A 25,327-nucleotide genomic window follows, 5' to 3' on the forward strand; every position below is an offset into this window, starting at 1 on the left:
CATAACAACCCATTCTCAGAGAGAAACAAATATGAAGCACACCAAATGTGTTGGAAGCAATGATACAAGAGAGAAAGCTAAAACAAGCATCCAATGCTTAACAGCTCCCTTTATGGAAAGAAAAAAAAATCTTTTCATTTCAGCTAGGCAGAAAGCTGTTTTAACAACAATCTGGCAACCTCCAGATGTACAGATCTGAATTCCCAGCTTTTGGACATGTGGCCTGGAAACTTTGGAAGGCGACAGGTTGGGAAAGACAGGGATCCAGATACATTTGTGGAGGTGTTGATGAGGTATTAGGGAAATCAATATTTATTAAGGCCATATCTGAAAGCCATATACATAATATACATAAGACAAAGGCAATTTTACCCGCATGGAATTTGTTTCTCTAATCTATTGGACAGGCAGGCATTAAACTGTGTAGAAAGAATCTCAAGTTTCATTTCCAACATTTGGCATCTTTAAGGAAGACATAGTGCTTTCCCTGAAGGCTTAATTGTTCAAGAGATGCACTCCATTACAAATGTGAGAAGCCTCTATATCGACTTTCCAGATAGAAAGCTCTGAGAAAGTGGGACAGCCAAAGGTGGATAATTCTGAGCTAAGTTTGTGTGTTTGCTTTCTTTTAACATTACCGGCAATTTCCTTCATCTTTCCATCTTATGGAATTTTCTAGTCATTATCTGTGTGGAGGCTTCAGCGCTTCCTTACTTAGCAGCTTGCTTCATTTACTGTGACAGTGTAAACAATGCAAAGGAAACAAATACTTCCCAAAGCCCTCTCGGTTGGTTACTCAACTGAACAGAGAACTTAAAGCATGTGTCAAAAGGAAGGGAGTACTGAGCAAAACAACTGTTGGATTTGTGAACAACAGACTAGTTATCCCAAACTGGTAACTGAGTTAAAGTTAAGTAATCCCCCAATCCTAGAAAGAACAGCAGAGTATAGGTTAGACCTGCGTTCCTCAATTTACCAACCAGATGTGTTGACATGGAAGTTTCAGAATCCTAGCAGCTACCATTCCAGCCCATCTGGACAATACCAGATGGGTTGGGGCAAACAACCCAATAGTCTGACCTTTGCTTAGGCTAACCCACTAGCCTAAAGATCAAGGTTAGGAGATACTGAACCTTAGCTGCAGGTTGCTTTTATTCCTGTATTTCCCCCTCACCCGAAGCCAAGGAAAACAATTGCTTCTGCTTTAGAAGTGGGGACTTAGCTCTGTATGCAATCTGGGATACGCCTGTCGATCCTGAATACACTTTCTAAGAAGCAGATCTCACTTAAATTAATGAGACCTGAACCCAATCCCCCGTTTTCAATCAAGCTACAATGGCTTCTAGAAGAAAGTGTGATGGCTTTGGGGATGAGCTCTGGGGCAAGCTCCAGGTCAATTGTCTGAGCATGTATAAGAGTGCTTGGGTTAGAAAAGTGCTCTGGCTTCCCACTCCCAGTACAATTTCACCTGCAGTTGATCACAGGCTTGTCTCTGGGAGGGTGAGAATCTGGAAAATTGCCTTTCTCATGGGTCTGGACAAGAAACCAGGCTCCAAGTGGAATGTTCTGTAGCCTTCACGCATAGGATATATATTAAAAAAGAATTAAAATCAATCAAAAGGAACCACTGCCTTGAACATTAGTTCAAGAGTGGGCAACCTTTTTCGTCCTGGGAGCCACACCTGACTATTTGGAGGCTAGGACAATGATGTCTCCAGGTGGATAGGGCCGAGCCTGGTTGGGAGGCATTTTCTGGTTATTTGGGAGTGTTTTGAAGCTGGAAATGGGTGCATTTTGCATCTGTGAGGCTAACCAATCCATTGCCATTTCATTTTGGCAAAACCTACCCCAAAAGGGTGTCGCTGATATTTCACCATTTTTGTCAGATGTTGCAGGGCAAAAGGAGGGTGTTCTGAGGCTCTGACATAGAGGCCACCCATGGCCTACGAGATGCCCATTCCTGATTTATTTACAGCTTCCCTCTCCAGCATTTAAGAATTATGCTAAACAGAAGTGGATCAAGAGATTTTCACATTTTACAAGAGGAGTAACACAGGAGAAAGTGAATTATTATGTCTCCTCAAAATGCCTTGTATAGTATCTGAGAGGAAAAAAACACATGGTGTCAAAGAAACATTGTTCCTTCTGCCTTCAGGGTGCAATGAAAAGATCCCAAACAATGTGCTCTTGTTTTGTGGAGGAGCCAAGCCAGCTGGCTCTAATTTGGTTAGTGCTTTTGTTGGGTCACCATCCTAACCATCTTCAGTGCCATGTCACCTTGGTCAGCCGGGACCTGAGAACAATAGAGCAACAGTGGTTAGCCAGCTATAGGAGATTTCCCAGAAAGCCACAAGAACAGGAACAGCCATAAAAGAAAAGGGGGTAAGGACTACAAAGTAGAGAAACTCCCTCCCCCAGTTTTGTCATATTGTTCATCTAATATTCACCATTCAACGAGCCAAAGAAAAGAATAAAAAAGGAAATGCAAGCCTTACTCATCGAGGAAAACTACAAAATACTTTTAGAACTCATTATTTCAACCTTGGTCAGTTAAACATAGCCCTTTAGGATCTTCATGTGTTATGGACTTCTGGGTGAGGGAATGGCAAACTAGACATCTTTGAAGGAGTGGAGATGACATCGCGGCCAAGACTAATGAACTGGCAGCAAGTTCAGTCCAACGGAGCCTCCCTGGATAAGGAGAGGACAAGAGATTGCCCACTTGTACTCCAGACAGCCACTCCTCATGAGGAGACCGTAGGACAGCAATCGACCCACGGGTTTGAGTGCTGGGAGAAAAGGGAAGCCATCAAGCTCTCAACTGCAGTGGAGCCTTTAAGGATACTGGGTTCTTCCAACCTCACTTTCTAACCACTTTTGGATTTATAATTATTTTAAGTGAAAAGAGGTCTTCCTGTCCTAACAGCCAGGAAACACGCTGAGACAAGGAACTGGTCTCTAATGTTTATTGCTAGTACTTAACAGGAATCCTAACAAACTGAAGAAGTGTGGGAAAAACCCAGCCATATAAACCCCAAAGGTTAAGGCGGTCCCGATCTGTGTCTCTTTGAATGGCTGACCAATTCCTCAGTGCTACGCATGCGCTTGACAGTCTGGATGGGAGCCCCCTGCTCGCCATCCTTACTCATGACACTTCCAAGCAACAAGTTTGGTGAGTAAAACTTCATCCCAAAATAGAGGAAAAACTAACTACCAGCTTAGAGAATTTAAATAATATAAAATAAATGGCAAAAAGCTAAACAAGAATTTAACTCAAGAAAGTTATAAACAAATTAAGGGACCAGACAAATTTGGAATATTAGGACTTGCTAAGACTTTTGAAATAACTAAACAAATTATTATCTTTGTAGGAACACAGATTGTTTCATTTATCAGGAAAGAGATGATTGGTTGAAAATAAACAAAGAAATCTGAGACTTTTTGATTATAGAAATGGGTCATTAGAGAGGACTAAAGTTCCAGGTAGGAAAAGAAAAAAAAAAGGTGGGGAAACCTGTCTTCTGTTCTTGAACCAAAAGAACAGCAGTGAAATTTATAAAGGTATGACACCTGAGATGTTTCAAAGGATTTTTGAAGACTTGGGAGAGAAATGTATAGCTAAACTGACAGCAATAATTTCTATACCTGCAAATGCATTTTTTGAAGAAGACTCTAAGAAAGAAAAGAAAGATGTGAAAGAGAATAACGTGGAAGAAATTATAGACTGACAGGACAAAGAGATGAAACCAACTGAGGTAGAATCATTGGAAAATAAAGAAATTATGGATTATTTATTTATTTTATATAGCCGCCCACCTCAAACCAGTGACTTCGGGCGGCTAACAGTAATAAAAAACAGTCTAACAATTAAAACAGTACAAAAGAAATTAAATACAAATAGCAGCCAAGAGATATTAAAATCTGTTGGTGTCAGCACAACCAGGATTATAAAACAGAGATGAAAGAATAGAAATACAAATGATAAACCAAGAGATGAAAAATGACCTGGGCAAGGACTTACTGGATTTACAAAAGAGGGTTTCTAAAGCCTTGAAGAAATCTTTGAGCCGGGAGAAAGAAAGTTTGAATGGAGATTCAATCCTACGACAGCAACTTGATGAATTAAAGATCAAGACTGTTAGAGGCAAAAGAAAGGAATATAAAGTTGACTTGTTTGATCAAGGTTAAAATAAGAAATATATCTATAAAATTCTGGAAACCCTTTATGGACTTTTGCCAACACTTGGACAGAAATGACAATTTTTCGAACTGCGAATGGATAAAGTGGGGGGCAATTATAGGAAGAAGTGAAGTATATATGTAATCTTATAGGGGGCAGGGAAATACTAAATTTGCCTGTATTGTTGCAAGGAAGATTGGGAGTCACTTCTTTAAAATTCTTTTTTCTATTTTTTTTCTTCTTTCTTTTTCTCTTTGCATTTTGTATTTCTTTTCTTTATATTTTCTTTTTTCTCTGACTTTAGTTTGTATTATCTTTTAGCATTGTTAAACTTTTAACAAAAAGTATTTTTAAAAAAGGATCTTCATGTGTTATTATGATCAACTGAAAAAGCCTTGCTTATGGCAGCCTCTTTCTTTCATGGAAGGGACGTAAGTATCATCATACCTGCCCGATTCTTCTGTCTCCATACTGTACAAAGCTGTGTCATCTGGGACCTATAAAATGTTTTTCCTTCTTCTTTTTTTCAACATATAAGACATAAGCTGTCCTATTTTTGCTGTCAGGGCATGGAAGTGACTTACCATGTGGCCAGCCTTCAGAATCCAGAAGAAGCCCAAGTTACAATAGGATTTATAAAAAGCAGCCGTCTCTGTGCATTGTGGGCAGGCATACAAAGCCTGCCACCTCAGGGAATTAAATTCTTTCAGTTGAGGCCATTTCAGTTTCCGGAGCCAAGCTTCTTGCCCTAAACATAGAAGAGAGATCAGTAATTCTATCACAGAAGAGATCCTGCAACAAACTGGTCCAGTTTTGACAAATGTTCCCCCACCTACCCATCAAAATAAAGGAACAGAAAACAGAAAGCCCTGGAAAGGGCAGTATACAGATTTTTAAAACAAACAAATAAAAGGGAAAACTCTCTCAATGCAAGATGGATTATCCTAGAGAGTTATTAAAAATCTTGGCTGCAACTGCCCAAGTTCCCCCACTGTGCAATTAGTAAATCACTTAAGACATACAGAATCTTAGCAATATACATGTGTGTGTGTGTAATGTATAGCCACAGACACTTGCTGTCAAGTTGGCTATCTTAATCATTGCTACTGTTGCTCATGAACTCATCTTTGAAATTGTCATGTTTTAACAGGCTGATGTGGATTTACCACTCCCATCGCAATTTGCTTGCATGCAGCAATCTTGTCCTAATGTCAGGGCTCTGAAATCTATGTTGTCATGGAATAGAAATGTGGAAAATTGTGTGCAGTCATTGGTGCTGTGTGTTATAGTTTGTACACTGCCTAGAATCCCTTGGAACTAGGTAATGAATAAATTTTATACATAAATAAATATGCTTATTTCTATTACTAAAGCACTTACTTTACAGTTAGATAATCTTCTCCTTGACTAATTTAAATATAAGCATACCATCTGTGCATGGCCCCAGGAGTTTGAATTTCTCCATAACTCAGTCTATGGCTACCAGACGTTAATTCTATTGCCTTTGATTAAATAGACCTGAAGGGTCCAGTCACTTATACTCATTAGGACCAACACAGTCATACACCACAAGAACTCAGACTAAACTTGGCACAGACTGCATTCATACATATTACTAAGCCAAGATTTGTTCACCTGGATTTGCTGAACATACCACAGTGGTCTGGCTTACACATCTCATTAAGGAAAAACTAGCAAACTGCTTGTCTAGATTAAAGTTACATCTAACCTGAGTCAATACATTACAGCTAAAAAGAAGAAGAATTTATTAGAGTTTGGCCTATGCCTATAAAGGCTGATGAAATTTCAGAACAGAGCAAACCAGATATAGGGAGGGTTTAGGAACTAATCCAGCTCTCAGACTTCAGCAAGGGGTCATCTCATCATTAAAATCAAAAAGCAATCCAACCAACTACTCACAGGAAGGAATGGGTGACAGGAGTCCCATTTTAAGATGAAAGGGAGAGTATAAACTCTACAAACAAGCATATGCCAGCTACTTCTTACTTATTCACACTTCAATGCCTTGATCCTACCTCCTAACAAGGCTCCCCAAAACATCATTCCTATACAAAAAGTTCAGTCTCTGATACCTTTTAACATCTCACTATATTTTCCCTTCCATGCCCCTCCTCTAACCCAGCTCATTTCTTTCCACCATTTCTGGGTTCTGCAGCCACCATTTTCTTCTAGAGCTATGACTTCCTCCTTCCACCATCCTCTCGTTTACTTCTAATCTTTTGCTACTGATCTCTTCACTTTCCTGTCTTGCTTGGTTCCTATTTTGTTGTCCTCAGCCTGTCCCTCAGGTTTACAGAAAACTGCAGTCCAGACTATACTAGAAACTTCTTTTTTCCCTTCACAAGCTAGATTGGGACTCTCTTATTGCTGGTAAAATATTCATGAACTGTCTGTGCCTTTCCATCTGCTCATTCAGTAGCATTAAAAGCTTTGCTAACACCGATACAATCCATGGTAGATTATGACTCACAACAAAACCCACATTTTGTCTTCCAGCATGTCACAGAGGAAAGAAAAACATTTAAGTCATTGGAGTGGAACTGTCTGGCTCAAGTATACACAAGGTTTGTGACACGCATGGGAACAAGTCATTTAGCACGAATTGTGTATGAAATTATCTCAACCTCCCAAAATTTAAATCCCAGCTTCCAAAGAATTCACAATCTGCAACAGATACAGTACAATGCCCATCTGTTTTTCAAGACAGTATTCACTTAAAAATCCCTCTGCAACACTTTTCTCCAACTGGGTGCCCTTCAGATATTTTAGGCTACAATTCCCATCCGCTGCTTACTGGACATAATAGAAGTTGCAAGCCATTATACCTGAAGGCACTAGTTTAGGGCAAAGAATTTCCATGATATACAGCTGCATCTGACAATATTGACCTGCTTTGCTGTCTCCACTGAGACACCCTCATGGGAAAAACATCCTTACCCATTGTAGGAACGATGAGATCCAGCTGCCCATTGTATACAGTAACATTAACATTGGCTTCCAGCAAGCTGTCTACAACATCAATTACATTTTTCATAAAGTCTTCAGCCATATTCATAAATACATCTTTTGATTGCGCTGCAGAGTGATGACAAAAGAGTTTGGGGTAAGAAGAGGTAGATAACCTTATGCGGGCCGGAGGTCATACTTAGTACTGTTGATGGGGAAAAGGGGCCCCTGTGGGTGGGTGTCAAAGTTGCAAAAAGGACACACCTGCCTCACAGCCAGGCCCAGATGTTTCCATTTCTTTCTGCAGGGGGGGGGGGGGGATAAGGTAGACTTTTTCTTTTAACCTGCAAAATTAATTTTAAATGGCCACTCCACAGTTTTCATGTATTTTCATTCTCCAAATAGTGGGGAACCAGGATGCGCTACTGAATTTTGGAGTCAGCATTAAGAATTTTTAAAAAGGAGTTTGGAGTATACATCCTCAGCGCCACCCAAAAGTTCTCACTAATGATTTCATGGTTCCAAATAGTATTCGAAGTACGTTCAACCTGGTTTAAAACCCAATTAGCTTTTAATGAGGGGAAAATATTTTTTCACATACCTGATTTTAATAGGAAAACTAGCAAATGAGACAAGCTAGCACAATTTTTAAAATGTAAGAATATGCAAAAATCCATTTTTATCAAATTTCCCATCTATGAATTAATATTTCTGTATCTGCCTGTATGGTATATCTATACTTGAAATTTCTATTAATTTTGCATCCGTTTACTAATTTCTGTAGTGTTCTCCAAGGAATCTGGGGAATTGTCATTTGATGAAAGATGCTTCATCTACAGAGATGAATAAATTCTTCACATGTACAGAGAACTAGAACTGCAGCTTCCCTTGAGGAGAGGGAATTATTACTACTACAAAAATGCAGTATAGAAAACCAAATATTCTAAGGGAAGATTTCTGATAGCGTGCCAGTCAAAGGCATTCCTCCCAATCTTCTATAAAGTCCCCATCCAGATTTGTGAACTTCACCTCCCAGAATTCCCCAAATGATATGGCCATTGCTGAGAATTCTGGGAGTTGAAATCTATATATCTGGTCAGTGCCAGGTTCAGAAGGCTGTCTAGATAGTTGCCATGTTAAGGCTGAAAGGTGATGACTGGTATGATAGTATTTCTAGAGGGAAGCTGGTATCTTCCTTTCGTAAAATCTTTTTCCATCTCCATCCCTTATGAAGTATTATTCAGTTTTATAGCCTTGTATTGATTATATTTATATCCTGTTTTCTCCAGATATTCAAGGCAACGGAGCTAGCACTCCTTCCTCCCACTTTTCTCTACAATAACTCTCCGAAGTAAATAGGATGAGACAGAGTGCCTGGCCTAAAGTCTGCTTCCAGGACTGAGGCTTAGACTGGGCTCAAGAGATCCAAGCTCAACAGCTTAACTTTTATGATGTGGTTGATGTTGCTTTCAAGCATATACAATTACCTGTACAACAGTTTTCTTTTGATGTCATTTTTATAGGTTAAAGTGTAAAAAAATAAAAGTAAAATAAGTCTTTTCCATTAAAATTCAGGAGATCCATAACTTTGGATGTTATCCCCAGCTCCCCTTAAGGATACTACAGCAGTTCAGTTACCACAGATTGATAAGACACATTTTGCCACCAAAGTTCATAACTAATATAAGAACATAATTTCCTAAGAGAAGAGCTTTATCAGAGTTCTTCATTCTCCAGGGAGCTATAATATACAAAAAAACTATATGAGTATTAGATTGAATCCAGTGGATATTACAATACCTCCCCATGTGACATGGTCTGGAATTATTTTCAGCTTCTTTCTGATGGGCCCATTCATCAAGTCATTCAGCTTATCTTTATTTTGATTTTGTACATGACGCTGGAACAATTTTACTGAAGAAAGAAGAGAAAGATTTTTACAGAAGACTGCTTTTGACATTTACCTGGAAAGGGAAGCGCTTGCATTTCTTTTATTTAAAAAGACAGATGCCCTATTCTTCAGTTCAGAAACTCCGAAGGAATTTCTCTCTCTCTCTCTCTTACACACAAATGGCAACAACCAAGCCACAAACATGCAAAAAAAAAACCCTCCCCTGCCCCCCAAACCCCAGTAAGACAATAGGTCAATAGGTAATTAAGTTAAAATAAAAAGCACTCTAATCCAGAGCGATGTGATCCCAGTCATGTCAAGGGCCATATTAGCCTTTCTAAACAGTAGATCAGTGGCAGCCTACCACAAAGTGATCAGATCCATTCAGAAGTAGGTAGGGGCCACTAGATCCTGTCCAGCACCCCTTTGTGAAATCCCAAATCTTTTACATACATTACGGTCCTAAATTGCAAAAGCTTATCCCACTTACCACAGCAAAAAATAAAACTGCTGACAGGACCTTAATGCCATGCTCTCAAATAAAAATACTTTTTACCCTATTTTTTAATCTATTAATTTTTTAATGCTCAGCTCAAGCATTTTGTGCACTTTAGAAGCTGGCAGCCTATAGTGCTTGGAACTTACAAACAATGGAGATCAGATACAAGTACAGAACAATTGTCTGCTTAGGTGATCAGAACTGTAGTCCTTCCATGCAAGACTCCACTCCTGAGTTCCTTAAGCTTTCTTCATTTCAGCAACTTCATTTAGAGCAATGGGGCAGGGAAGGGGAGTTTGAATGCTGCTACTTGCTGTTTGGCCCTGATCTCCACTGCACATTTGTAGCAGGCATGGCCCTACCCCCTCAAATCCTGGGATGGATGGATGGACAGATAGCAAGTGTGCTGAGAATTCAAACTTTACAAACTGGAGTTCTCAAGATTTTCTGTGGAAAAGAGATAACAAGGCCACAGACTTTTCTGCTGTGGCACCTGCCCGCTGGAACATACTTCCTCCTGAGATTAGGATGGCCCCAACCCTTTTGGCTTTTCAGAAGGCCTTGAAGACCTGGCTTTGTGCCTGGGCCTGGGGCCCCGAGTGTGTGAAGGGCCCCGTTTCATGGTTGTGTCAACACCAATGGCTTTTAAGATCTCTCAGCTGTATTTATATTTATATTTAATTTTTCGGTATTGTTTTTATTGTTGGTTGTTTTTATTACTGTTAGCCACCCAGAGTCACTGGTTTGAGATGGGCAGCTATATAAATTGAATAAATAAATAAAAATAAACAACTGCTAAACCCATTTAACACCTTTAAAGGGGCTATACCTTTGATCTTCTAAAACTACAAGTTCCTGCTAAAAAGAGATTTCTGGCACCGCAGAGTTCTCACTCAACTTACAAAATGGGACGGTTTCACCTGCAGCAGATGAAACAGCTGTGTCCTCCGCAGTGTCTTCTTTTAGAATGTTATAGAAATTCACACCATTCGTGTTCTAGACAAGAAAAGAAGCTACAGTAAGAATAGAGATCTTGCGATGAGAGACATGGTTTGCTCTAAGGTCTGGTGCTGGTGAAGACTCCTGAGAATTCCAGAGATAGCCAAGAACACAAACAAATGGATCACAGAAGAAATCCATCCAGAGTTCTCACTCAAGGCACAAATGGCCAGGCTTCACAGTACATGAAGCCCTAGCTCTCTTGGGAAGTCTAAAATGCTGGGAAAGGTGGAAGGAAAGAGAAGAAGAGGACCAGCAGCAGCAAAGTGGATGGACTCAGTGGTGATGAGTGCACCGTTGGGACACCTGAAAGACCAGGTTAGGGACAGATCGTCATGGAGAAATCTGTCTATGTGGTCCCTAGAAGTTGCCATCCATTTGACAGCACATAATCAATTTATCTCTTTACCTTTTCTATGATATCCTCTGCTTTACTCCAGAGCAGTGTAGCAAGCTTAAATGCCCCTATATTCATTGCATTCAGGATCTTCTTCGCAGCAGTAGTGACTTCCTTCAAGCCTTTATCATCTAGGAAAGACTGCAGCGCAAGGAAGTGGGGTGGGGGCACAGCAGAAAGGAAACAAAAGAAACTTGGAATCAACATTGCATATAATTCCTCAAGTACTTCCAAAGAAATATGAGCTGGGCAATACAGTTTAATTGCAAAACAATGCTTCACAGCATACGGAAGTGCAAATCATCCTGATATCAATGCATAATTTAACAAGACTTATTATTTGCAACAGCTTCAAAAGAAATGTATGAGGATACTTGGAATAATGTATCAGAGGACTGTTAGAATGGTTATATTAATCTGAACAAAGTCAACAAACAGAAACAATTAGAAGTCCTCAGTAAAGGGAATTGTGATGCTATAGTGCCTACGTTTACCACCTATGCTTTAGGTAGTTTCTTTTTATCTGGATCTTACATAATGGCCTATGATGGAGTGGATAAATCTCCGCACACTTGAGACCCTGCAGTTGAAGTCACATTTGATGCCAATGCCATTAAGTGGCACCTTCAGGGATCAAAAACCGCTAAGGACAGCTGGAGCAGCTGTACAGAAGGGGGGGCACATGGGGAATATGTGAACCCATATGTGGACCCCAAGCGATGCACTGAGAGCAGGCGTAGCCTTTGAGGCCCAAAAGCTTACTTCCTTCTAGCCTGTGTTCATAAGCAATAAATGTTGATCACAACATCTGCATTGTAGTAAAGTTATTTATCTTATTTCATTAAGGTAGAATAATTCAAGTTTTTTTCCCTTTCTCCCTCTTGTATTATTTACTTAATTAGTTTTATTCAGAGTTTTATATTTTGTTTGAACTGTATTCAGAAGATTGGGTTTTTCTATTCTTCCTTATAGTTGTAAGAACATTAATAAACTTTTTTTTTAAAAAATGCATGGACTATATACTTACAGTGCTATATAGGTAAGGCCCCCAAGCAAGCACAGAATCTAAAAGAAACCAAAATTAAGATTGACTTTTTAAAAAGTGAAACAGAATAGTGGCCATTAAGCTTAGTATCTTTCTTGCATTTCTCTATTTAAAGCAGACAGGAGCAATGCAAGACCTGAGCATATTCTGCACTAAGGTAGAATAAGATCTTATGCAAAATTAATCCTAATAATTTTAAAAAATGGCAGCTTTCCAGGAGGAGGAGGAGGAGGAGGAGGAGGAGGAGGAGGTGGTGGCAGCAGCAGCAGTGGAGGGAAGGAACTCCTAGTTCTTAAAGTGGTATCAGTGGAACCTCACAAAATCTCAAAATCCATGGAGAACTAATTTAGCACCAAACTGTTTATTATTCCAGGGTATCAAAAACAGGTGCCTTCCAGGAGCATTGAAATTAGATTTCCATTATCCCCAGATTGCAGGGATAGCCATGCTGGCTAGGAACTGAAAGGCTTGTAATCTAACATACGCTACCAGGCTGACATTAAATGACATTAAACTATTCACATTTTAAAAAAAATCATACTCGCATTGGTATTATATATTCTGAAGAACAGCCAAGGTCATGAGGGTGGAGTGAATTCTGGACACATTTCCAAATCACATGGGAAGCCTAGTCCAGATTCTTACTGGCGATTGCCCTTGTCTGGCTAGTAACTGCTTTCTGGCATTCTGTTTGCAGTAATCAGGAGCATGTGCTGAATCTCCCATTCAAACATACCACTTTTCCTTCAAGATAAAAATGCCCAGTTTAAGCATGCTTAAAATAAACAAACAGAAAGCCATATATAACTGAATGTATAATTCTCAGTAGCTGGAATATTAAGCTTCCTTATCATCTAAAACTATCTGCCAGACAAGCAAGACTGAAGAATTTCTGGATATGGATGACATGGAGAGAAGAGATTTTAATCTGTAGGTACTCAAAGACAAGCTGGGATAAAACCAAGCCTGTACAGTCTCATTTGAACCAAAAGTGAACCTGATTGCTGGCACTGAGTATCAAATCATCCTTAAATTTCTTTCAGATTTTGTCAGATAGAGGCAAGAAATACACTGGAAGATACACAATAGCACAGAATTACTTAGTTCCACATTAATATACCTAGAGGAGAAATCCATGAATCACCAAGGGCTACTCCATGAAAATTGCACTTGATTGCTCCAGCTTGAACAGCCTTAAAAAAAAAGTAATTAGAATTTAGGCTTAATTAAAACCTATCTATTTTGAGGTAGATGTATTATATATTTTCAAGCACCTTCCCTTCAGGGCAAGAAGGCAAACAGGAACTGCTGATTTTTGAAGGAGGCCAATTTCTTAGTTGATGTGCTGGCTAAGGAAAGTGCTTCTTAGCTAAAAGCAATCAGTTTACCAGCAATTTCACACACAATTTCACACCCATGGGGGCCTGTGTGTGTCAAAATCAGCAAGGTGGTGGATGGAGTATAAGTCCCACCCCTTTGAAAGTTTATGCCATGTTGAATGAACAAAAGGGGGGGGGGCTTGCCTTGTGATCTACTGCCCACCATCTTGCCAATTTTGACACATACGCCTGTGGACTCTGCTGCCCATGCACAATTTGTTTATTTTATCTTAGTACTAATATTCTTTGCCCCACTGTGCTAGTTATCAGGTCCAGCCCTAGCATCCCAGCAGCCAAGTCTGGGATGGAGCCTGACCTAGAGAGCTTGGTCCTCCTCGGACCTCTTTAACCAAAAATATAGTTGATATTATGCAGCTTGTATACTTCAGCTTTGGTGTTTTGTTTTTTTTACACACATCAGGTTTCTTCCACATTTTCTGAAAGTAGTTAGGGAAAGGTAAGAGTAGCTGCTCAATCCCTTGCTGATCCAGTGCTCCTACTGCCAATGTGAACTTACACAACTGGTTGCAGCAGGGATGCACTACTTTTTTTGGTTTGAGGACCACGTCTGGTGCCTGAGTCATATGCAAGGTCCAGACATCCACATGAGGGGGAGGAGACGGCAAAGAACTGGGCAGGATCAAGTCAAAAAGTAAGATTTTACTGAATTTAAATGGAAACCATTAACGTTAAAGTAAACTGTTTAACAGCTATGATTACTCTCTAGATGTCACATGCAACAATAAAATTCAGTGGAAAGTTTTGGAGAGGCCTGGGGAGGTTACAACCAAGGCTTTCTAGGGGTGCCTGGGGCCATACTCTGAGCAATCCTGAGTGGGAGTTCAAAGTTCAGATGACTGGATGAAAAACGTATTGGGAACACGTATATATTTCGTATCACAGGTGACTGAACCTGGCCAGTTTTAACTGATCTGAAAAAAGCAGAGGAGGTCAAATCTAATTAGTGTTGAGAAGGGAGACCACCAGGAATCCCCAGGCCATAGAGTAGACTGGGAAGTCAAAAATGCAGCCCAGAAGAAGCAGTACTGAAACATTTCCATCTTGTTACCAAAGAAACTACATGGATGTGTTCATATGTAATAATCAGGAACCAACCTTGATTTGAGGAAGATTTTATATGCCTCATTCATTAGGAGAGGCTCTTCCCTCAGCATCTTGCAGAAGAAATCTAAGCTACCAAAAGAGAATCCATTCTCCCTGACAGGAAAAGATCAGCTTTACCTTATGAAGTTCCAGAGCAATGGCAGCTGCCATTTTTCCTCCATAAGATTCTGAAAAGATGTAAAAAGGGATTGTCTGAAAGGGAAGATGCATTAAAGAAAAAAAAAAGTAAGAGTTCGAACAACTGAACCTTTTCCACACCTTCCACAAAAATAAAAGAATTGCTCAATACATAAATAAACCTTCACTCCTTTCTTCCTCTTGCTTGATGCCCATAAACACTACAGGCAAATCTTTCAGTTCATCAGAGGAGCAAGACAAAATGGCCTCCTCCTGCAGCTATAGGGACAGGTGAGAGACATGACCCTTGCATTTCTGTCCTGACTTTCCACAGACATGGTGTCTGTCACAGTACAAAACAATTACACCAAGTGAAGTCATTTACACGTCCACTGGGACATTTGGGATTTCATTCCAAAAACAAAAGACTAACACCTAATTTTATTTCCCCCTGAAGCCAGGGAATCTCTTCACCCATTTTATCGACAGAGCAACCCAATGAATTTAGCAAGGACCCCTCATATCTCACGCTGATCATAATAAAAACCTACTACCCCAGGGCCTGATCATATGCCCTAAGTCTTTCTGGCCAGCAGTTAGGCCTCGGATCCTAAAACACACCATTAACAGGCCAATTCTCAAGAGGGAGCAACCTCTACACTGGCAGGAATGAGGAACCTCGCAACACACCATCATCTGCTCTGCGTTCTGAGGGACTCTGAAGTGGGGAAAAAAAGGGACTTAAATCTAGCCAGAATAGCCCCCTTCAGGGGGACGTGGTGGTGCTGCGGGTTAAACCGCTGAGCTTGCCGATCGGAAGGTCGGCGGTTCAAATCCACGTGACGGGGTGAGCTCCCGTTGCTAGTCCCAGCTCCTGCCAACCTAGCAGTTCGAAAACATGCCAATGTGAGTAGATTAATAGGTACCACTTTGGTGGGCAGGTAACGGTGTTCCGTTCAGTCATGCCGGCCACATGACCATGGAAGTGTCTACGGACAAATGCCGGCTCTTCGGCTTTGAAACAGAGATAAGCACCGCCCCCTAGAGTTGGACACGACTGGACTTAATGTCAAGGGAAACCTTTACCTTTACTAGCCGCCTTCAGGCACACTCAAATTGTGAATTCCTGCTATGCAAGCACTCCCAACAAGCCTTGCCCTCTGGCAGATACTGCTCAGGGTAGCGGTCTGTGGGAGCCTTTGCATGCATAACTGTAAGTGGACCAGCTTTGACATGAGCAAGGATCCCAATCATTCAAGGTGCTGATTTGCAAGGAAGCCAGCACATGTGCAATTTTAAATAAGAAAGGTTTCCTTCTGCAGACACCCACGCCCAATGCCATTCGATAAATGCCAGCAGAGCTTAATGAAAAGGCTTATGTGATGAGTACTTCAGTTCTGCAGTGCCTGAATAGGGCTAATGAATAGTTTAGCTTCTGTTGACAGGTTCAGGGATTTCATACAGTGGTAGTAGACAACACAACATTCCATAGGCTGTTCCAGCTGTACTTGCCTGGAATTCCATCCTTGATTTAAAGAACTCTCGGAGAACCACCATCATATCTGAAGTGACCATGCAGAGATCAGTGGCATAGGCAAGGGAGTCGTTAACATAACTGTATCCGGTGCCAACGGGATTGTCAACGAAGAGTAGACTTGCTGCCTGCAGCTACACCACATGCAGAAAACACTGACATCAGCAACACACACAGTGGGAGAGCAGCATAGTTACAAGGGATCACAAAGCACGATAGGAGTTTGAATTCAATGGAATGAAAGCCTTCCAAAGATTCCCACAGAGGCATGATGAGAGAGCATATTTTGCACTGAAAGGATAGCACGTTAATTATTATCATTGTTATAGGGTAGGCCTAGATGCATTTATTAGATATCTTTTAGCATTAGCTGTTCTAGTTCATAGGCAACCTTGGCCACAGATGTCTCTTTATTTCAGTTTCTAATACTTGCAACAGAATCAAACCTTCTACAGTTTGTGGCACAAAACATATTTTTCCTGATTTTAAGTTCATTCTTCCAAGCAGCTGTTTTAAAGTTTTATAAATTATACATATTGTATATATGTGAGTGTGTATATGGCTTGTAATCTATCTTTTTAATATAAACTTGTTTTTATTTGACTTTCAGGATAGTCAAGACCAATCCTGTGGGAGTTAGTAATCTTAAAAAATGAATCCCAAGTAATACCTAAAATCTTACTTGCTTTGTTTAACACAAGGATAATACAGAAAAATGTAGCAAATAAAGATTTCCTGGCATGAACACAAGTAATCTATTAGGCTCCTGGAAGAGACATAGGAGTAAGATCATTTGAAAAATTTAACAGCTTCAGAAGCAGATGGTATATGGGATGCAAGAGGAAAATGAGTAAGAAAGATCCCAAAGTCTGCATCTCAAACAAGAATTAACACATTGCAGATTAGTAATTTTTTTACATAGCCTGCTGGAAGATGCCCAATCTTCCCATCATAAGTTAAGACAGATACCCAAGTTGTCCTTCTTGGTTTTAGATCAGCATCTAAAGGGCCAATCTCTTCAAAATTTCCATATCCGCAACTTGAAGCTCCTGGGCCTCCCTAAGGAAACAGAGAGATGAGAAAAGGGGAAAATATACCAACAGTATTTCTTACCATCTTATCTTTTGTTTGTCTCCCAAGAAAAGGAGGTGATGAAGATAATGGTCTCATCCCAACACTATAATGCAAATCTACAGCTAGAGTAGAACTTACTTTTCTCAGAAAGGACAGCCACAGGCTGTGTTAGTCCATATGGAAAGGAAACGCAGGCCGTTAAGAGATGCCCAGCAGGCAGAAATTCTGAATTTTCCCAGCTAAATTGAATTCCTGCTTGTTATAGGTGTAGGATCACACTGCATGAAATACCACAATGAAACTCTGTGGCCCATTTAAAGCTATACTGTCACTTAGTTTTTGCATCACTGTTCCCAATTCCTGACTTGCTGCTCATCTTCCACTATATTTAGCAAGTTATCAGTGCTTTGGGTCTTCAAAAGCTCCCCGGGTTTGAGACAAGGGAAATATTAGCAAGGAATGACAAGCTCCATGCTCCAAGTAGCTTAACTTGTAACACCTTTGAAGTAGGATGGAGCTCCAAAGAAGCTCAGCATAATATGGTTTCCTTGATTTTGACTTATAGTGTTATGCTGCTTCAGCCATCATGGTTTGCAAAGGGTGGTTTATGGCCTTGGCTCATTTTGTGAAACTAGCACATTGTGGTGTATTCAGTAATCCAGTTAAAGCTGCCATATAAATATATATAACTTATATATATACACACACACACATACATATATACATACATACAAACACATACACACACAATAGAATAGAACACAGAATAGAAATTCTATAGCCGCCCAGAGTCACTTGGTTGAGATGGGCGCCTATAGAAACTGAAATACAGTTTATAAATAAATATTTATAACCATGGTTAATCTAAGCATAGCTTAGCACAGGGGTACTTAGTGGCTGGGCCCATAATTGTCCTCCCCCAGTAGCTCAACTGCAGCTCCCAGCATCCCATAGAATGCACAAAAACCACATTTTCAGCTATTTTCTTGAAGGGAGGGCTGGATTAAGAGGTTTTTTTTTAATTAAGTGGTGGGTTGAATAACCACTGCTGGGTCACACAGCCACTGCTTTTAAAACACAGCTTAGCTTGGTAAGTTCACAAATTATAAGTCCAAACAATTTATACTACAGCTTTGCGTGATGTATCATGGAGTAATATTTCTGGCTTTTAAGCTGTTTTTAACAGCTTGATATGGAATAATGCAGTGAGATAATTAATATGCAATGAGAGCCCATTTGGTGTAGTGGTTAAGGCACTGGGCTAGAAACTGGGAGACCGTGAGTTCTAGTCCTGTCTTAGGCACAAAGCCAGCTGGGTGATCTTGGGCCAGTCACTCTCTCTCAGCCCTAGGAAGCAGGCAAGGGCAAACCACTTCCAAAAAACTTTGCCAAGAAAACTGCAGGGAATTGTCCAGGCAGTTACTAGGAATCAACATTAACTCAAAGGCATCAAATTAAAAAAAAAAAATCAGGTGGCAACGATAGGAAATCCAGCTGTGAAAAGGCATGGTAAGAGGGCTGGCTGATAAGTTGGTAAGTCTACCCATACCTTGTTTTTAATTATTTTTGTCTTTTTTCCCCTGCTCTTAGAAACTTAGTTGACAAGCTCCTTGGTCACTGACCTGTATTACTTTCCTCTCTGTGTTAAGCACTACAAACAAAGATATGCTGGCTAACTTGTGATCCCTCTTGCAGCAACTAAGGGAAAGGCTAGACAGAATGCAAAAGACTTTAGAATGGAATACTAAGGCAAGGAACATAAGCTGCCATTGTTCATTGTGCATTAATACTCCAGGTAGGGAGAGACATAGCGATGCAGAAAGAGCTCCTTTCCTTACAGAAATCGTAGAATTAGGAGGCAGTTCTTCCAGGCTGGGATGTAGCACTGAGAAGGACTTGAGATCCAGCATTTCAGTTTTTAGAAAGCTAAGTGATGTGGCTGCCGTAACAAACCACTGTCTTTTTTAAAAGCTACTTTTTATTAAGGAGCTTTACAATACTAAAAGATAATACAAACTGAAATCAAAGGAATAGAGAAAAAAGAAATACAAAGTACAGAAGAAAAAGAAAAAAGAAGAAAATAGGTTATAGAAAAAAAGAATATTTAAAGAAGCGACTCCCGCTATTCCTTGAATCAAGTACAAGCAAATTAATATTTTACTACCCTCTATGAAATTACATACATAGCTCACTCCTTCCCATAACCTTCCCTTATCCATTCACCAGTCCAAAAAATGTCATTTCTGTCCAATGTCAGCAAAAAGTCCATAAAGGGTTTCCAGAATTCTATAAAAATATTTGTTATTTTAACCCTGATCAAACAAGTCAACATTATATTCCTTTCTTTTGCTTTTGACAATCTTAATCTTTAATTCCTTAAATTGCTGTGGTAGGATTGAATCTCCATTTAAACTTCCTTTCTCCAATCCCAAAGATTTCTTCAAGGTTTTAGAAACCTTCTTTTGCAAGGTTTCGCAAGGTTCAACTCTACTTCTGAAGCTATCATCCTCCTGTTACCATTCACACCAAAGCCTTATCCCCAACTTACCTGCAGCCATAAGATCAAAGGAAGATCTGTGAAATTCTGAGTAGGACTGTCTGCATAGTACAACCACCAGAACATGCTTGCATTGCTTCTGACAGGAACATACCCCCATGCCTCTTTTGCTTCTTTGGGCTCCTTTATTAAAAAACCTAAAAGGAAAAATGCTAAGCAGTTACCATGCTTTGTAACGCTAACAGAGCAAGAGCACTGCGTATTGTCCTACCTTTGTGAGAATTACAGCAGAAGCATCTCTTCCTTCTGCACTACCACTTCAAACCTACAATCCCTTCAAACCTTCTTGCACGATTGACTTAGCACAAAATGTGGTTCTTTCAAAGGACAGAGACAGTAGGATTAGCAGTGCTACTTTAAATGCCAGAAATACCCTTGGTTTTACAGGATCCTAGGACAAACAGGGTTAATCAGCAAGGCCCAGATTGGATTCCCAGCACCAAGTGTTCCATCAACATTGATGGCGGGGGAGTGAGGGCAGAGACGGGTGGAAGTCTATGAGGTGATGTTCACTCCAGAGCTATGATGAATCACAAAGTAAGGTTTACATATCAAAATGTCTCACAACATGACTCAGAATCATTAACAAAATTTTGTTTGTCAACATCAGGGAATCTGCAGATCATGTGCCATCCGAATTCACTGTACTCTTGAGACAAGCTCTGCCCACTTCAACCCATAAGTATCTGTTCATTAACCACATTCCTTTCTTCTGAAAGTATACAGGTTGTAATCCACCCTGGTCTATTCATGCTACAGAATGGATTCTGCCACTTCAGAGTCCAAATAGATGGCAACATTTCTGGGGTGTGATCAGTCAGAAAATATCCATTTTTTTTTAAGACAACCTGTTGAGCTTCTTTCCTACCACTTCATCTTTTGTTCCTTTTCCTGGATGTTTCCAAACAAAGCTCTGGGCTAGACCTACCTCAGCATATGGACCCCAGTCATTCTTGGAAATAAAAAAAAATCCAGACATGCCAGTTTTCTAAACTAAAAAATTATTTTAAAAAAAGGAAAGGAAAAACATAGAGCAGGTAGGAACTCTGGAGGGTGCCAGTTCTCCAATCCCATGGAGTGATCTGTGGAATGGGAGCAGCAGCAGAAAGATCCACCTTTCCCCTTTCTTACTCCTGCTTCTTTTGCCATGGGATGGCTCTTTTGATACTTTTCTGCAATCCCACAGACCACTCCCTAGAATCAAAGAGCTGGCAGAAGAGAACCCATCACCTCACTCCAGTAAGCGCGGCTGCTTTGGAGCTCTTCAGTGAACAGGATTCAATCTTGCAAGACACTCCAAGGTTCACAGTTTAACAAACAGGGCTGTAAAAACCAAATCCAGTGCCAAGTAGGTTGCCAATATAGCCATCCTCCTACACCTTTGCTCATCTTCCACCAGGAGGACACATTCCTTCAGCAGCTTACATCATATCAGTCCTACTGAACTCAATGCAACTTCCCATCTGTAGGTGTAAAGTAAAATACTGACAACTTCCTTCCCCACAGTAGCTATTAACAGTACTTTAACCAACAACTGTAACATCTCTCTACAATGCAAATAGGTACTCCTAATTACACTTGTGCTTGACAGACAATTCATTATTAAAAGTGGGGGAGAGGAGAGAAATAAAATAGAAACGAGTACCCCATTCTCAGAGTGCAGTGGACACAATCCTACACAGGGTTGTTTACAAGTCAGCTGTTCAATGGGATTTACTTCCGTAATAAGTAAATGTGAGAGTAAATCACACTGTGATCTCTGCCACAAAGACTATATTCTGCAAACACAGAGACCTTCCAAGTATAAGGGTTGCTATCCTATAGTGATGTAGTAAAGGTAAAGGTTTCCCTTGATATTAAGTCCAGTCGTGTCCGACTCTAGGGGACGGTGCTCATCTCCATTTCAAAGCCGAAGAGCCGGCGTTTGTCCGTAGACACTTCCGTAGTCATGTGGCTGGCATGACTAAACGGAACGCCGTTACCTGCCCGCCGAAGCGGTACCTATTAATCTACTCACATTGGCATGTTTTCGAACTGCTAGGTTGGCAGGAGCTGGGACTAGCAATGGGAGCTCACCCCGTCACGCCTATTCAAACTGCCGACCTTCCGATTGGCAAGGTCAGCAGCTCAGCGGTTTAACCCGTGATGTACCTACAAGTAAATCCCATACAAATCAATGGGACTAACCTGAATAGACTTATATAGGGTTGCATTCTTCTCTAGTGCTCAAATTTATTGACTCAAGGTAAGATAGATAGGATTTGTACAAGTTTAACTCTGCTGATCTGAATAGACTTGAGCTAAGAAGTATTCACCTGGTTTTTAAAAAGAACCATAGATGTAGGGCTACCATACTGTATATGGTCAGCAAAAATCCAGAAGATCACTTTCTAGCAGCATATTAGAGTATGGCTGTCCAGATTCTGGCTGCCCAGATATGGTAGCCTTAACATCTCACTCTCTTCCATAGTTGTCACCTGATTGAAAGATATATTGCAGAAAAATCCTACAAACATCTACTCTGAAACACTTTCTGAGGTCAATGGGGTTTGCTCCCATACTACGTTGTTGAAGTATGGAGAGGTTAAGCTAAACCTGAGAAGGCACAAGTTCAGATGTACCCTCAGTCCTGGAAACTCACCAAGGACTTGGGTAGGTTACTATTTCTCTATTACTATTTCAGTTTTTTCTTTGTCTATGAAAATGCCTGCTGTACCATATATACACATTGCCTTTGAAGAAACATTCCCACTTTTGGGAGGAGAAGTTATACAATTTAAATTTAAGTCTCTTACTTTTTGTAGTTTTTCTTAAATAAGTAATTAGATTTTAAAATGCTAGCTTTAAAAAATAATGAGTGGCTGCTTAATTGGAATGTTTCCTTTTAAGCAAATTTAAAAACTTGTTATAAATAACCTACCAATTAAGGGACTGGATATTTCACCCTTACTTTCCAAACAAGCCTGCTCAGCTGAATACCCAGAATCAAAGCATTTCCCCACAGCAGCTAATATCTCCTAGCTCTGTGCCAGGGTGTCCTTGGAGACCAGAGAAGTATGTGGATGAGAAGGGAAAGGAGATGCCACACAAAGGTATTTTAGCGGGTACTAACACTGCTTGCATCTGCAGACTGCGGCAACCTTTACGGTAGAAAGCCAGAATCCCATTTTCTTCAGAGGTGGGAGGTGAAATTCCCCCCCCAAAAGATCATGCTGGCTGAACCTGCTGGGAGTTGTCGTTCACCAACAACCCAAGGCAGGGACTGGAGGAAGGGCTCCAAAAAGAGGAACCAAGAGATTCACGCAGAGATTTTAGCCCATGATTACTCATTCAGATCTACCATCTACGCAGTATTCGTCCCCGGAGGAAGGCTTGCATAATTGACAGGGTGAGTAGGCTAAATTCAAAACAAGTTTCTTAAATATCAGTACAGTGGATCTTACGCTCGGGTCAGAATCGAGATGCCCGTCAATTTTAAATTCAGCAACACAAAAGGAGCATGATTCACCAATCATGTTACACCTCCTGGTGAACTTTTGTGTGTTTCTTTTCTTTTTTTTAATGAACTATCACTACGCCCTGAAAAAAAGTCGTTTCCCTTCCAAACTTACCTGAACTTAGAGTCCACAGCGACAATATCAGGATAACGCTTTCCTTCAGCAACATTTTGACACCGGCACCGCAGTCTTCTGGGTGATAATCATATGACTCGAGTTCCCCGTCAGCTGCTTCTGGAGCGGGAGAAGTGGCGAGCCGAGCTTAAATCGAGCACTGCAAAAAAACCCGTCCTCTCCCCGCCCCAGCTCTGGAACTGCAATGTTTCCCTAAAAGTTTCTCACGTGATCGCTTTGGACCTGCATGACCTTTGCGCGCTATGAAGTGAACGAGCGATGACGTCCGGCCCGCTTTTACCGCGCGATGATAGCGCGAGATTCAAAACGCAGGCGCCGATTTTGGTGCTGTCTCGCTGGGGCGGATTTCGCATCAGTGGTTCTTTTGCTCCGTGCTGGAAGACCGTCAAACCGCTGCATCCCCGATCGGTCTGGTTCATTTATTGTCCCAGTTTTGGTTCCCAGTGCAATCAGACTGAAAAAAAAAAGAGTAGTTTACTTTGTAAGTTATAGCCAGTCTTTCTGACAAACTCAAAATGGTGACAGCCCTGAAACCTGTTTGGAGTTGTTTCCATCAAATGTATTTCTTGTTAGCAAATGTAGCCAATATGGCCCTCTGGCTGAATTCCCCCAATGCACCAAACAGGAATGTGGTTTCCTTTGTGTTGGTTTAGTGTGGTGTACAAACTCAGCTAAGAGGGTTCAATAAACCACAAGCAAGACAGGACATAGTATGATTTGTGAATCAGATATTTGCCTCCCCTACTTCCTTATAAAAAGAAAAAGCTTCCTGAAGTACAAACTCCTCTGAACTTGCACAAGCTTGCCCTAAAAACAAAGATTGCAGCTTGCCCCAAAGAAAAATAGCAGCAAGCAGACTTCATTACAGGAATAGTGAATGTGGCTTGCTCAGTTTTGGCTTAGTATGTTGGGTGAAAACAGCCACTTGTGGTTTATTCAATAAAATAGGACTTAAACAATTTTAACTTGTCATAAAAATAGTACTTCATCTTCAACCAATCACAGCAGCCATCCTTTCTTCTGGCTTAGTTCTCATTGTGGTATGTTGAATCTGAGCTGGACCCCTCCAGACTGCAAGAATATCTCACCTGCTTTACCACATAAAAATAACAACCCCACAAAAAATCTGGACCATAGAAGAAGGATTCTAACATAACCTTTTCTCTGACATTTGCGTTTCCATGTTATTCTCATTTTGAAATGGAGGAATATTCCATTAATTAAGCCCTCAATTAGTTATAATCAAAGCATGTTTAATTGAACATTGTACTAATGTAAAAATAATGTCCACCTCAGACTCCTCCAAATTCAAATAGTTACCATGACCAAAACCAAGGAAAGAAGGACACACACTTGACTTAGTTAACATACTTCCATCTCACTCCAAACTTACTTATGTAAAGAGAGGCACCCTGATCCTATGCAGAAGGCTGCTAGCTATGGCAGTGGCAGGGAGAATAAAAGTGCTGGGCAGAAAATTCACATGATGGAGAATTCAGTAAAGGAAAAGTGTGAAAAATTAACATGTATCTCCATCTAAAATTAAAAGAGGTTTCTTTAGACCTTGAATAGTATTGCTGACCTCCAAGTCTTTTACACATTTTGTGGACAGTCTAAACAAGTCTCCTATCTCCTATTTTTATTTTTTATTTGCATACCATTATGATAAAGAGAGCCAGTATGCTTCTTTGGTAGGTGACATGCTGCCCTTGGCAAGATGAGCAATTAAAGTTCAAATCTTTTGCCCTTTATTTTGTTTACATGTTTCTGTGCTTTTATCAGCAGTTTTATGTGCAGGCATCAGGAAATGATAATGCAGTTTTTTTGCTGGGAGAAGATTTCAGAGGGATGTTAAACTATTCTGAGTGAATAAGAAAAAGGAATTTGGTCTCTCTCTCTCTCTCTGTCTCTCTCGGACTCCAATGTATCTA

General features: G+C 40.4%; 1 protein-coding gene across 1 annotated transcript; it reads right to left on the reverse strand.

The window, feature by feature from the left end:
• Positions 1-289: 289 nt before the first annotated feature.
• Positions 290-23,588, reverse strand: SCPEP1 (serine carboxypeptidase 1). The gene is made up of 13 exons (XM_063293589.1): positions 23,376-23,588; positions 19,756-19,901; positions 17,103-17,192; positions 16,112-16,267; positions 14,600-14,674; positions 13,099-13,171; positions 11,961-11,998; positions 10,946-11,074; positions 10,440-10,533; positions 8,948-9,061; positions 7,139-7,276; positions 4,765-4,928; positions 290-2,293 (listed from the first exon to the last, which is right to left on the reverse strand). The coding sequence occupies exons 1-13, from the start codon at positions 23,428-23,430 to the stop codon at positions 2,228-2,230; spliced, it is 1,338 nt and encodes a 445-aa protein (XP_063149659.1). The 5' UTR covers positions 23,431-23,588; the 3' UTR covers positions 290-2,227.
• Positions 23,589-25,327: the final 1,739 nt, after the last annotated feature.

This window comes from Candoia aspera, chromosome 2, assembly GCF_035149785.1.
Source record: "Candoia aspera isolate rCanAsp1 chromosome 2, rCanAsp1.hap2, whole genome shotgun sequence".
Taxonomy (NCBI): Eukaryota; Metazoa; Chordata; class Lepidosauria; order Squamata; family Boidae; genus Candoia; species Candoia aspera.